A 14,991-nucleotide genomic window follows, 5' to 3' on the forward strand; every position below is an offset into this window, starting at 1 on the left:
TCAAGCTCGCTCGCTCGCTCGCTCGCATTTAATTGTTACGCAATTCTCCTGATGTTGCTGCCAGTAATTGCCGGCAGTTGCGCCCGGTGCGCCCCCCCCCCCTCCTTTATTTCCAAAGCGAAAAAATATGGCTCCAAATGGCAGTTTCTGGACTGTAAATGTCAAAATTTTCAAGCTCGCTCTCTTCGCTCGCTCGCATTTAATTGCTATGCCATTCACCTGATGTTGCTGCCAGTAATTTAGTGTCAAAACGCACCCCCCTTGAAAAAAAGCTGGTGACGCCCCTGGAGTAAATATTAAAAAAAAAAAATACTCTAATGTGTAAATAACGTAACGATCGGTAAATCTATTTCACTGCGATACAGTAATCTCTATTCCAGCGCTCGCTCCGCGATTGGCACTACCGGTACGTTTCGTAGAATAGCGCCAGCTTGTGTTGACAGTGAGCTCCACAAGCATAGCATGTAGCACTGAACAATCAGCTCCACTGACTGATCCATTGTGTGCGCGCGATATGCAGTTTCCCGCATGCGAACGATATACGAACAAGAAGCCGCGCGATAGCGATCTCCGTGCCTTGTTCGGACGTACAAGTGTAAGAAAAAGCTATAACCTACCGTGTAAAGAAGTGAAGGTGAGCCGAAGCCAAAATGGATGAATCTGAAGAAGGCGAAGGCGCGGGAAAAGAGACAAGTTTAGAGGTACGTTGAGGCATACAGTTATTAAATCTATGCACAACAGTTCAAATGAAGGAATGTGAATAAGGTATAGGTTATCATGTTTGATGGAGTATGCTAATTTCTGATCAATACATGTGTTGTAAATTCTATCATTTATCAAGGAGTTCACTAGCACCATAGTTAATAGGTGGGACTGGCTTGTTTGATTTCTGGTGTCTGATGTCGTGACTGTATCATGCTGCGCTTCCTTCATGCACACTCACTGTTCAGTTCAGCATGGACTAGGCTAAGAATATTTTTTCCTTGTTCTTCAGTGAACATTGCAATAAAGAATACAATTCAGTGATTTAGGGGCCATGCACTGATATGACCTTTCCAATGACACTTGTTGATATCTTGTGAGATGAATGCAGTGCCAGTGCAGTGGATATCCCCACCATGGCTTGTGACGTGCCCTGAACACCGTGCATGTGCAATTCGCTTCTCCCCTCGCATGCATCACAATGATGTCATTTTTCATTCATGAATCGGGAGCTACACCAAAGCTGCATCATCATTGGCTCTTTACTCTCGTCATTTACATATTTTCCCACAACGTTATAGCATATGTGTGCGACGATTTCCAGCGCTATCAGCCGAACAGTTTGATACCAAACTCGGCATATTTACATCAAATTTTCGATTTTGGGCCAAATATTTTCCACCTTCGGTGTAAACATGTATTCAGTGAAGCTATCGTTATGTTTGAGATTCGATAAGTCATATTTTTACGTGATTTTAAGGTGTGAATTTGTGAAGTTGTTCGATGTGTTCGTTGGTGTGTGTGTATCAATACATGCGATATGTATGGTAGCGACATGTACGGGTGTGGAGCGACACACATAAGAAGCTCAACACCACAATGCAAATTGGTCGCCATATTGTATGGCTTGTGTAGCGTTGTGTACTGACGGGAGCTCTTCAGCGAGGTCGCCGCCATAAGCGCTACGTAACACGAAGGCAAGCATGCATGTTGAGTGCAAGGCATTGTGTACACCACACCGATCCATGGAGTAGTGAATCTCGCACACTGCGCTGTGCAGGGAAGCGGACGGCCGGGCGATCAGCCAATCAGCGGCCCAGCTATCATTTCACAGCTTTCAACGGGGGATATTTTAATGTGATCCCTGTGTGATGTGCTGTTACATGTACATGTTTGTTCTCTCCAGAGCTCCCTGAAATTGGAGTTTGTTACTTTTTTACTTGCATCCATACCTCTGCTCTTACTATTCCGCACTTTGATTCTAACAACTGAACTAGATTTAAGTATGAACATACCTTATCATGTTTTTGTTTTGTTTTTGTTTGTTTGCTGACTGATGGATGAATTTATGTCTCATATCATAACTTTCAGTGAATCTTTGACTCATGATTTTTGTGTCATGCTCAGTGTGAAGATGTAACAGACGAAGAGGAAGAGAAAGGCAGAGGAGGGAAGAATGATCCACCAATTATTGGTGATGAATGTGTTGAACTGGACAAGGCTAGTGATGGCCAAGGTAGTACCCCTGCTGACCAGAATAAAGCTAGTGACAATGTCGACAATGAATGTGATGTTGCTCCAGAACAGTGCTCAGAGACGGGGAATGATGAAGAGGATTCTGGTGGAAGGGATGTAAATGAGCCTAGTGGAAGTGGTCAAGGATGCAGGGAAGAACAGAGTGGGCTTACATCGGCAGCAGACGTTGAGCCTCAGCAAGAGGCGGGTGAGGAGAAGATGGAACAGGAGGGAAAAGATGCCGATGTGCCACCAGAGCAGTCACATGATAGAGGTGGAATAGTGCCGGAGGAGGAGATGAGGGATGCAGAGCCAGCCCCAGAGGAAGCACAAGCTAGGGAGAGAGAAGATTCAGAAAGGATGGAGGATGCCCCGGCACAAAACCCACCGCAAGACGAGCCCAGCGTCGACCGGATAGCCCTCCCTGACGTGACAACACTGGATGGTGCAAGGCAGAGGATTAGTGAGCTGAAAGAGCAGCTGGAGGGAGAGAAGACCTTACGGCAAGATCTGGAGAAGGCAAACTCTGCCCTCACACAGCAGGTAGGCAGTCTTGCTATTCTAATGACAGCTTGAGGGGAAATTTTCACTTTTGTATAGATAGCAAGGCCCTCTAGAATTTTGTTATTTTTATTTGTGTGTGCAATGTTATGTAGTAATAATAGTAAAACTACTACTACTACTAATAGCAGTAGTAGTAGTAGTAGTAGTGGTCGTAATTGTAGTAGTAGCAGTAGTAGTAGAAGTAGTAGTGATGGTTGTAGTTGTACTTAGTAGTATCATCATCATCACTAACATCATCATAATCATGATCATTGTAAATACTATCATCATCATGATCATTTTTGGTGTTTGTTGTTTCTGATCAATACTTGGTGTCCTGATGAACAATAATATCTGGTATTGTGACATTCACTTCAGGTGGGCAAACTGCATCAGGAAGTGCACAACCTCCGGCGAGCAGGTATGGTTGCCGTAGAAACGCAAGAGATTGGCATCCAGACAGAGCCAGAGTGCATCCACATCCAGGATGAGCAAGCTTCCAATCAGGCGGAGGTCTACCAGGTTGGAGAGAGTTCAAATGCTTCCAATCAACCATCATCATCATCAGGCACAAGGGATTGGGCAGCCAGAGGTAGTGCACAGGTAAAAGCTGTGACTTCCAAGAATCTCCTGGTCTGAGGAAGTGCTTTGGAAAATGTGTGTTATGCAAACTGTCCATTGGAGGATGAACTAGAAAATTTTTAGGTACTCTGAGTTAGAGTTTAGGTTCGGTTCATTTTACCAGTAGGTGTGCAATTAAAGTCATATGAGCAAACAAGCATGTGGCAGACAGCTTTCAAGTCCTCTTGTTGGACCAGGCAGTGATGATAATGTGCCGTGCCTAGGGCCAGCTGCTGCCTGGTGGATTCAAACCTGGTACGTCAAGATGTGGAGTCACTGCTGTTTTCCACTGAGCCTCTGTAGAGATTACTGCTGTAATTGGCATAAGAAATAATGGGTCTTCTGTAAAGTAAAAATGTCTTTACTGCTTTTTTAACAACAAATGTTATTTGGCAAGCTAACAATATAGTGTTTAGCATATACCCAACATACAACAAGAATTTGTAATTTATTATTGAGTAATTGAATACAACCGTCATGCATAGTAGATCCTTTGTACTTTTCTATCTACAGGGGCATTCGTCATCTTCAACATCTAGGTCAATAGCAGACAGCGTGCGTGCCACGGCGGAGGCTGCCCTCGCTCATTCTGGAGTGGTTTTAGATGAAGCCAGCGGCATGTACTATGACTACAACTCTGGCTACTACTATGACCCTGTAGGTGGCAACATGCTATTCTTTGCATTTTTTTTTGTTGCTAAGATCTTACACTGTGCACCCAGCCATTACTGTGATTCTTCAGTAGGCCTTTAGTCATATTCATAGTATATTGTAGATGTATATCACGTGGTTGTGATCTGTACCGTAAGTGTGATACAGGCTACTCCTGTTACAACAAAGTCCTCAGGACCAGCAGTTTTATTTCATTGTATCAAAATTTTGTAATAGCCAAACAATAATGTATAGAAAGATATGTAGATGATCATTTTGGAACTTGAAATTTTACTTCGTTGTAACAAGATTTTCGTTGTAACTGTCTTCGTTATAACAGGAATAGACTGTATGAGATATATTTCAGATCTAAAAGCCAGTTGTTAGCTTTGTTTGATAGTAAGGTCATTTAGAGCAGTGCAGTGGAAAATAGTTTTCATGAAATCAGCTGCAGCCCTGCAGTTGTCAAAGAACATTTATATGACCGTTTAGTACCCGTGATTACCTAATGAATAAGGTAATAGTAGAAGAAAAAAAAAAGATTTGGCTATGAAATCAGTGATTTGCAGTAAATATGTAGATTATGCCAAGCTTTCCAATATGTAGTCTTCTATTATATCTTCTATACATTATTTCTTGTCAGGATTCATGTTTGTCCATGGGATCATCTATTATATTTGAGAATTTTGCTTATGAATGTTCCCAGTTTCAAATCATCTTTGTCTCTCTGTGCCGTTTCCACAGAACAATCATCTCTACTATGATCCTGCCCGAGGGATCTACTACTACTATGATGAGCAGTCCCAGTCTTACCAGTTCCATTCCAGGGTCGAGATGCCTGAAGTCGTCGTGGGCCGGTCGGGGGCCCAGAGGAACCACGTGGGCAGCGGTGGCCGGAGGGACAGGGACAGACATAGAGGGGAACGGTCAAGGAGAAAAAACCGTGACCAGAACAGAGAGGATGTGAGTTATGCAGCAAGATTTGTTATTTTGTCGTGGTTGGTGGTGGTGATTTCGTATCGAGATGCTTTGCCAGGTGTTTGAATTGACAGTGCCTTTATCGTCACTGTGGCGAAAAGACCTCATATCTACAAAATGTCAAATAATCATGAGAGCAAAAAAACATGGCAGCCAAAGCACTGCGTCGAATGGGATAGTCTTTCTTTTCACATGCTGTGGTGGCTTCATTTTGGGGGTAAGACAGCTAGGATTTGGACAGGACATCACTTAACTGATTACCTGACCATTAATCTGAAAAAGTAATTTTCACCAAAATACAAGGTCTTGTCACCCCAGTGACGTTAAGTATTAGGACCATTGCAATGTGTGTCTCCTGTTTTGGTTTGAGGATTTGAGCACACTGTTTTCGTCATATACATCAGATGTGAAATCTTTTTTCAACCAAATTTGTCAGAAAGTGCAGTACTAAATATCAAATATTTCAAGAGACAACTTTTTATGTGGTAATTTGATATGTGCGTGTGTGTGTGTGTGTCTGTCTGTCTGCCTTTTTACATCAGTAATTTCTACAGTTGTTTAGTTTTGTAAACCCTACGAAGGCAGAAGAAATAAATTGCTGCAGATGTGTAGTTGAATTTTTTTTTTTTTTTTTTTTTTTGCTGTTGCTTGGACTTCCAAAACCAAGTACGGGATAGTCAGGATTACAGACTTGCTATGCCACAGTAAGCTGTTGTGCCAAAAAAATAGTCTCACCAATATGTGTTTGTATGGGGTCAGCTCTGGTTTCACATGGTTTGCAAGATCAGAACCATGAATTGCCATGCAGTATATTATTGTATCTGTGCTTTTGAACTTCAGGGAGTGAATAGAAAAAACACCAGAAAGGAAAGTCAGTTTGAAAGAATAAATGGAAACAAGTTCTCTGCTTTTGCTACAATTCTACAACATATATGTATCTTTTACTGTGAAACACTCTTGTTTGAAAAAACAACAACAAACAAATAGAAAGCAAACCAAAGCATTAGAAAATGAGCAGAGAGCTGAAGTATCTAGCGTCTTACGACTGTTTGGTCTCTTGCATTCTCATTCTGCAGGAGGGGCAACTTATTGCTGGCATAACAAGTCTGTCTCTAAATGAGTCTTCGGGGTGGGGCACCCAGTCAAACTTTTTACCAGGAGTCTACTCCTACCACCCAAGCCCTCAGATTACAGGTACTTTCAGTTATTTGATGCACAAAGTAATGGACCAATCTTTGCATGTGCTGAAGGCTCAATTTGAACTTTTGAAGTGTGAGTGTCAAGATTTTTGCAGAAGTACAGCAAAATACCTGATGTGTCCGTAAGGTGTTCATGCTTTTAATTCTACCCCTCCCCCCATTTCATTATACCTGCAGCATGTGACACATTGGTCCATTACTTGCAAGTCATGCGACCTTATATTTTAAGTTGTTTCTTATCCTTCAAATTAACTCCACTCTTTCTCCCCGTCCCCATTCTTCTGTCTGATCCTGAAATCCATGTGTCTCTCTTTATTCCTGAACCCTACTTGGGCTCTTCTTCTCCTAATTTCACAAAGAGTTTCTTCTCTCTTCTCTGCATACATTCTCCTGTTTCCTCTGTTGCTCTCTCTTTCTCTTAATCTCAATTTCCACCATGCCACATTTCTGTGGACATTCTCTGGCAATCCTCTGCTTAATGCATCCAAACAACTGCCTGCAAATTACCTCTGCCTGTGTTGGCATGGAATTGGAACCACACGGACACATCAAAGCAGCACTCTGCAACCAATGAAAGGCAGTCGACCTCGGCAGATGCAACCTGCGAGGTCATCGACATCACCAGCCCCACGGAGGACTATCCCGAGAACGGAAATGATGTCGGCAGCCAGCCCCAGGAAGGTGAAGAGAGGGGGGACGGGCACGACGTTGTGGAGATCGTCGACGAGGAAGACCCGGCCAGGCATCGCCGCAGACGAAGGAGAAAGTCCTCGTCGAGCAGGAAGCGGAAGAAGGTGGCAGGGGAGGAGGAGAGGAGAGCCGATGGGGAAGAACTGCCCGACGTTATCGTCCTCGACTCTGACGAGTCCGAAATGGAGGAGGGGGAACTTTCTGAGAGCTCCTCTGAAAGTCGGTCGTCGAGTCGAATGGACTCTGGTGAAGATGGGGAGGAGGGGTGGTCAGACGATAGTGAGGAATCCATGGTCATTGGTGACGATGAGGATGATGTCCAGAGTGTTGAAGGTTTGTCTGATGAAGTGCAACCAGCTGGAAATAGAAGAGTTTCCCCCCCCCCCCCAAGTTACACGGTTGATACATCAACATACATTACTTGCTAAATTCTGCTTACCAATATGATAGATGTAACTGCTCTGAATGTCCAATTGCCTAGTAGTAAGACAAGGTTTGTTTCTGCTTATTTGAGAAGGATGTAATATTTTTTGTCTGTTCTACCTTCTTTCTGTGTTAAAGGTGTTAAAATGTGAGTAAGTGTGCATGTGTGTGTGTGTGTGTATATATATCACAGAAGTGATTTGTTGTGGGGCATTGGGTACTTATGTACCTGTGCTGGACAAGTTTTAGCATCTAGCTTGTCTAGATTTATTATGTTTATTTATTATGTAGCAACAAACCTCAATATGGTTTGTTAAATGCAAATCAAATGTGTATCAAAATGACCTTCTTCATGTGTAGAGGAAGAAAAAGAAAGAGGATTGTAATTTTCTTTGGCTGTAATGTCTTTGTTGCGTAAATGTTTTGGTTGTTATCCTGTGTTCACTATCATCAGCATGGCTTCCTGTTTGTTGTTTGTTTCATTACACAGCAACGAAGGTCGATTATCCCCCCTGCATTAGAATGATAGTGGTTCGATCTGAGTCTATGAAGCTTGGATCATTGGCTGTGGTCACATGCACCGGAGGTTCCATTGGCAGGTAGGGGGAATGTATTACTTCACACAAATGAGAACTAATGTGTGTGCTGCGCAGCTATTAATGAAGTTTTTATAGATCTATCCAACTCTTTACCTCAATAGCACATGTTAACTATAATGCTAAAATAAACCTTTAACTATAAATTAGGATTATTAACTACATGTATGTTAATATTATCCATTAAAAAAAAAGATATGTATTTATTCTTGAATTGTATCAGAAAATTGTGTGTATTATACTACTATCTGTGTTGTGAAAGCTAGTGAAAGGGGTCCAACTATATATAAACGTCAAATTGTCAAATTCAAATAAAATCCAAGACTCTCCCTGCAGAAGGTGTCTATTGGCATCAGGGTAAATTATGGAAACATAATAGCAATCTATTTTCATTGTGATAGAGACAGCTGAAAGAAATAAAGCACTTGCAATTGTATAACACTTGTCTTTACATTAACCTCTCTGTAAATATGTGGGTTTTGTGTGTGTGTGTGTGTGTGTGTGTGTGTGTGTGTGTGTCAAATGAATCATTGTAAAGCATGTAGGAAACATCAATTTGTTTGTAACATGCTATTCTTATTTGTGTTCCTATTCCTGTTCCCATTCCCGTTCCCGTTCTGGTTCCTCTATCAGGGAAGGATCAAACCACATCCTGCTCGTGCCGGAGCTCGGGGTGAGCAAGACGCACGCACAGATCGCCTACGACAAGGAGAAAGGGTTCTACACCATCACCGACCTGGGCAGTCAGAACGGCACAGTGCTCAATGGAGTGCCTCTCACTCAAAAGGTATCGTAGATGACCAAAAGTCCATCTGGAAAATGTCAGCACTGTACAAACAAACGAACAAACAAACAAAAGTTTCACAGTGATTACAGTTGTAGATTGAGCTTCTTGAGAAAAAAGAAATAAAAGAAGATGGGCTGAGTAAATAAACATTGGTACAGGTTTTTGTAAGTCATGTGGGATATTTTTTGTGCAGTGAGCACAGTGAAACTGAGAATGAACAACACAGTGATACAATTATTTATCAAGCAGGTCATTGCAGAATGATGGCGAAGAACTGATGTATTCATATTGCATGGTATCATTTACTCTTTGAGAAAAAAAGAAAGAAAAAGAAGAATAATAGCCTTGTGAAATGTTTTTTTTTTTCTTTGTGAGTACATGTATATTATTGAAGGTTGTGTCATTCTTCAACTTGGGTACCTCAGACAGATTTTTGTGCTTATATGGGGTGGGAAATTGTTCTACAAAATCTGTCAACTTTCAAAATGTGAGATCCTTCATTAGACCTTTGTGGAAAGTTCCTTCCCTCCGCATTGACCTTTTTCTTCATTTAACATTTGAATCAGAAATGCAGTGTGCATGTGTGTTTGTTACTCACTGATGCCATGATTCTTTGAAAGTAGTGATGACTAGGGAATGTGATGTGGTATGTTTGTAAATGGAGTATATTTGATCAAGCTGCATTTGGATGGACAAATATGGCTAGGGTCATGATCTTCTTTCCAATCAGCTTCTTTTTCATGGAGTCACAAAGTGTTAAGCAGATGGTGTGTATGCATTTGTGTGTTTGTGTGTGTGTGTGTGTGTATACTGAGTGTAAGTTAGTGGAGTAGAACAGCTTTTATGGATACTGTCTCACATGCTTCAAAAGAAATATATCATGGGAGTAGAACCTTCATGAATATGAAATGGCTCACAGTTTTTGTTGGTCGTAGTCTGAACTTGTGAAACTGATGGAGCAGACTTCAGTTAACACAAGAAACAGTTTGTGTAAGGTAAAGTGTAGGCATTGCCAGTTTGCTGATGAGTGTACATTTTTTGTACTGCTACAAATATACTTGCGTCATAAATTTCTGCAGCATGAAGAAGCATTTCTTGAGAAAGTCATGAGCAAATGTTTGTCTTTTTACACTCTTCTCCTCCCTGCAAACCTTCGCCTTTAGTCGCGTGTGAAGAGTGACCCCCAGCCCCTTTCCCACAAAGACTACCTGACCTTTGGCACTACCACCCTTCGGATCCATATCCACCGCGGCAGTGAGACATGTGATGAGTGTGAACCAGGTCAGGTCCAAGCCATGATTAGACAACAGCAGTCGTTGGAAGGTAAACACCCCTGTTCACATTTGAAGCTTTAAGAGTGGGCAAATGTAGTGAGCATTTTTTACTGTCAAATGCTTATTTCTTGAAGTCACATGGCATTAAGAAATATTTCTTTTCACCAACTTTAAGATGGTGTTGTGTGACTCTGAAATTTGGAAGAGGTGTCTATATACCGCTGAGACATTTTAATATGTTTTTGTTACTGTGATAAAGAGAAGGCATATAAGATTACGTACCAGTACATCAAAGTGTAGAAGTAGTATAGATTCTTTGCAGTTGTTTTCCTCATCCAAATGTGATCACATTTCAGCTACCTCCGCTGGACTGGGAGACAAAGAACAGCAGCGGCGGCGCGAGCTGCGCAAGCTGAAGAAGAAGTACATGCTAGCTGGCGGTGGAGGGACGAGGGACCACCACCGAACTAACGCAGAGTACAAGGACCGGGCAGAGGAGAGGCGCGTCACCGTCGGCAGCGACAACCCATACCAACCTGACGACCTACCGGCATCGGTTAACAGGTGTGGAAGGAGAGATGATCATTACATTTGGATAACGAGACTGTCAATGCAACATCTACCATCAGTGTCCTAAATGTTGGGCTTGTATCATTTTTTGAGGGCACAAAACATTAGGGGAGAAAGTACATTTTTTGATTACTGGTATTTTATGCTGAGATGCACACAATGTTAGATGACTTACAGGCTACTTGCATGGCAGCATTTGGCTGAAAATGATGGTGATGCTGGTTTGAAAGAGAAGTATGATGATGAACATTGGAGTGACAATGAAAAGATATTAGCAAGCTTGAAACATTAGCACCACAGATCTAAAGCTCATTAATGATGATGACTATGATAGCAGTGATTAGAGTGTTTAGTAGTGAAGATGTGTGATGGTGATTTCTATGGCTATCTCTATATGATTTTTAGTTATTTTGTTTGTATGTTTGTTCTTTCAGAGCTATATCTGACACCAATATGGGCCACAAGATGCTGAAAAAGATGGGATGGAAAGAAGGGGATTCTCTAGGCACGGGTGACTCAGGGATCAAGGAACCGGTATGTCTAAAATACAGAGATTATTCCCATTGGTCATTCGTTCCATTTTGCTGCCTTATTTTTTACCTTTGGGCAGAAGAAAAACATAGCCTTGAAGATCAAATAGTGTGGGACTGGGGAGACATGGGCGGCCCCAAGGGATCGATCTTCATTCGCAGTCCACCAGGGTACATTCGAAAACCATGAATAGCTCTCATCCGCAAATGTGCATCAAGCTTATGTTCATTGGTAACGGTCATTTCCAGTTGAGATTCTGTGTGTGTACTAACATAGAGACCAGTGATAAAGCAGTATACCATTCATTACGGGGATTCTTGAATATATTTGAGCCAGGCTGCCCTTCCCACTCCATAGTATCCCCATGCTACTGGGCCTTTAAGATCAGTGCCTGATCCTTTCTTTAATTCTAAGCAAGAAATCAGAAGGCATAAGGTACTTGTTTATTTGTTCCTGGGTGATCGGCAAAGAATTCACAGTCCGCCATGTAGACATTTTGTGAGATGTGATGATGGACGTTTGCTTGCCTCATAACTGCTCACACACCAATGTATAACTTCCAAAGCTGTAATGTTTTTTATCATTTGGTTTATCCTTCCATAAACTTCTGTGAACTTTGCTTTCATGTATTAAACTGGCACAGGTTTTACATTGGAGTGATCTTACATGAGGCTTATTGTGTTGCAATGGAGAAACATGGGCTTAAGAAAGCACTACTAATATGCAGTCAGTCTGTCTCACAACAGTTGCTCTTACTAAGCAAGCAATGTTTGATATGAAAGATTTAATCCATTTATACCTCAATAAACTCTTCAAAAGAAATGGAAATGTAATGTAAGATGCATCTTCCAGGCTTACACTGAATACCAGAGACTTAGATTAACACTCAGGAAAGAAGGTTGATTTGATCAACATTTGTTCTGTAGAAGAATTACCTGAAAATTAGCGGGATGTGTAGTCCATAGTAATTGCTTGAAGTCTAGGAGACTCATTGTGTTTTTGTTCCTCCAGATACAAGTATTCTTGCATGGCAAAAAGGCTGGCCTTGGTGCTGGTGGACTCAAATCCATGGACAGTATGGAGGTGCTGGGAAGGAGGAACAGTGAAAACTGGGACCTTGCTCGAGACCGCTTCCGACAGCTGGACCAAGGGACCAGCCGTCAGGTTGGCCGACCCCAGCCCATGAGGTGGGTCAAAGGTCGAATTCAGAGTGCCGACGATCAGCAGAAGAACAACGAAGATGGTCCCAGAAAGGATGGGGAAATGCCAATTGAGGTGGCGAGCACGGACGGTGCTGGAGCTCACCCTCAGAGGAACGCAAGGGAAAACTCCGATGGCACAGTTAGTGGAAAGAATGATGAAATCTTTGAGAAGGATAGAGGCTGCACAGCGGAAAGTAGTGTGAAGCAAGGGTCTGCCAGTGACAAGAGTGAAACTTTGCAGGGACCCATCCTTGTGGTGCCGTCAGTGGCGAGCGTCTCAAAGGATGAGGTGTCATCTGCTCAAGCCAGGGTTGCTAATATGGAGGGAGGGGATGTTGCAAGCACCTCTGGGCAGATGGCAGGAGACGAACAGATGCAGGCATCTCAGAGGAAAGACCATGATGTCTCCAAGCCAGCTTGCGGACAAGGTCCAGTGTTGGCCGGAGATGGTCAGAGTTCTTCCGATCACCAGGGCAAAGTGCAGAATCTCGTCGAGGCTCCTGTGGAGCGTGAAGCGGCCAAGAAGCCCATCAAGTTTGTCATTCCGCCCAGACTGAGCCCCAAGCCCGGCGGTGGCAAGACCCCACTCACCGCCTCAGCCCCACCCGCCCCTCACCCTGTCCCCTCCCCGGAAAGTAACGGGGAGGGGCCATCCACGAGGAGAACTCGGCAATCAAGGAGGAGGACCAAAGATAGAACTGACAAGATTGACATGTTTGAAAATGGCTGATTGATACTACAAAGGGAATGATATGACAGATTCAATCATCTCATAATCATTCTCAGCAAGGTAATGATGGAGTGATATTTGGGAAAGGATAATGTGTCATTTCTTAGGAGGGTCAAATCCCAAAATTTACTCACTTATTTCAATCGAACTTAACAATGGAAATTTGAGGGAATGTGTGTCTCCAGAAAAGTTAGATGGACATTTTGCTCTGTACACAATAACAACTAATGGAGATAGGCTTATTGTAACAGTCAATGCTGCAGTTACATCAACTTGTGAGAGCCCCTTGTAGGGCCACTGTTAACAACAAGAGGAAAGTTTAGCCACCCCAGGGCCTCTTCTGCATCTTAACCTATCAAGCTTTGGGAGAATTTGCTGCAGATAAATGTCATCTTGGCATCAAATCTGGGCCTGTTGATTTCACCCCATAGAAAGTGAAACTATTGAAATCTGCACACTTAAACAGAAATTTACAAAAATGTGCCATTTGAAAAAGAGATAAGAAATTGTAATCTTCAGTTTAGCAGTGAGAAGTATTTTGGTAATTCTGCAATAAAAACAAACAGCTATACATGAACAACAAAGGACTTGAGTGAAAGAGAGTTTACTCCACCTTATCAAACACTAGCAAGGAATATTTGTAATTTTAAGCAAAAGACTGAAATAGCACCAAAACTGAGGAAAGTTGTTCCTGGGACTCGATTGGTCAAATTAGTTTGTGGGTAGTAGTGTGGTAGCAGTAAAAGTATGTACATGAGTCTTTACATACAGATTATAACTTACAGATCGGTTACCTCAGATCATGTACATATTGTATTCAAAAGAGTTGCAGAAAACAATCGGGTACAATTCACAAGATTTTGATATAGAAATGTCAGTCACAAGTCCTGGGGATTGAGTTCAGGCTTCTGTATGAGGCATGAATGATATTGATCATCGACATTTTAAGATTATCCTGTAGTGGCAATGTAAAGTCAGAGCATAGTTTATTAAAGTAAAGCCAGAATATATTTTGATAGACCTGTCTTGATTTCCTGCTGAATTATAGCTGATGCAATGAATGTGAATTCTTTTAGAAAATGAGCTGAATATGGTGTTGGACCAAACTAAAAAAAATTGTAAAATTATTGTATCTGTTAAAGGGATAGTATAGTATTGGTGGAGATGAGGATAAGGCTTTTATTTTTTTTGCAACATACCAAGAAACCACTTATCAAATAGTGTAGAGCATACCATTCTAAAAGGAATTAAATGTTTATTTGATGAAAATTGGTTCTCGAATGGCTGAGATATCCAAAAACAGAGTAAAACAACCAATCTAATAAAAGGTGGGTCCCACCTTTTATTCGGATCGCTCTGTTTTGGATATTTCAAAACCAATTTTCATCAAATGTTGAATTTCTTTTGGAATGACATGCTCTTTCACATTTCATGAGAGGTTTCTCATTGTCTCACCAAAAATTTTTAAAAACCTGAAGTTAGGTCTCAACCAAAACTGTACGATCCCTTGAAAGTACGATGTAAATATGAGCATGTTGGACAACTCATCACGAACCAGCTCTCTGTGAGTGCAGCATTACTATACCGACTAGGGTGCAAAACTTGGGTGTGTAGGCAACTTGTGTATATTAAATACTATTGACATGCACATGTTAAATGTCTGCTTTAAGGTAATAGCATTAGGGGACAAGACAACTGATATTTTTGCCTGATTTCTCAGGACAAATCAGTCTTTGAGACTTTTAAAAATTATAAGGAGACCCAGGACCAAGAAGAGAAAATTGTTACAGGGACTTTTCATCCTAAAAGACCTCGCAACGTGGGGATTCATGGGTGGGCTGATTGAATTAATCGTCATTTGCTGCCCACTAGGGCATATTCGAGAACCACAACAGCACCCAGTAGTGAATATGTGCATTGAAGCGTATGCTCACCTGTAACAGTCGACTCCAGGCGAGATTCTTCAGCTGTGTGTGTAC

The 14,991-nt window shown here is 41.9% G+C and overlaps 1 protein-coding gene across 1 annotated transcript; it reads left to right on the top strand.

The window, feature by feature from the left end:
- The first annotated feature begins 644 nt into the window (after nt 1-644).
- LOC139712216 (uncharacterized) lies at nt 645-13,196 on the top strand. Its single transcript, XM_071624054.1, has 12 exons — nt 645-701; nt 2,110-2,760; nt 3,139-3,363; nt 3,895-4,038; nt 4,777-4,995; nt 6,767-7,232; nt 7,813-7,921; nt 8,552-8,705; nt 9,869-10,028; nt 10,336-10,543; nt 10,984-11,083; nt 12,092-13,196. The coding sequence occupies exons 1-12, from the start codon at nt 651-653 to the stop codon at nt 13,010-13,012; spliced, it is 3,408 nt and encodes a 1,135-aa protein (XP_071480155.1). The 5' UTR covers nt 645-650; the 3' UTR covers nt 13,013-13,196.
- Nucleotides 13,197-14,991: the final 1,795 nt, after the last annotated feature.

This window comes from Diadema antillarum, unplaced genomic scaffold (assembly GCF_040938485.1).
Source record: "Diadema antillarum isolate AM-2024a unplaced genomic scaffold, OU_Dant_1.0 seq00001774_RagTag, whole genome shotgun sequence".
In the NCBI taxonomy this organism is placed as follows: Eukaryota; Metazoa; Echinodermata; class Echinoidea; order Diadematoida; family Diadematidae; genus Diadema; species Diadema antillarum.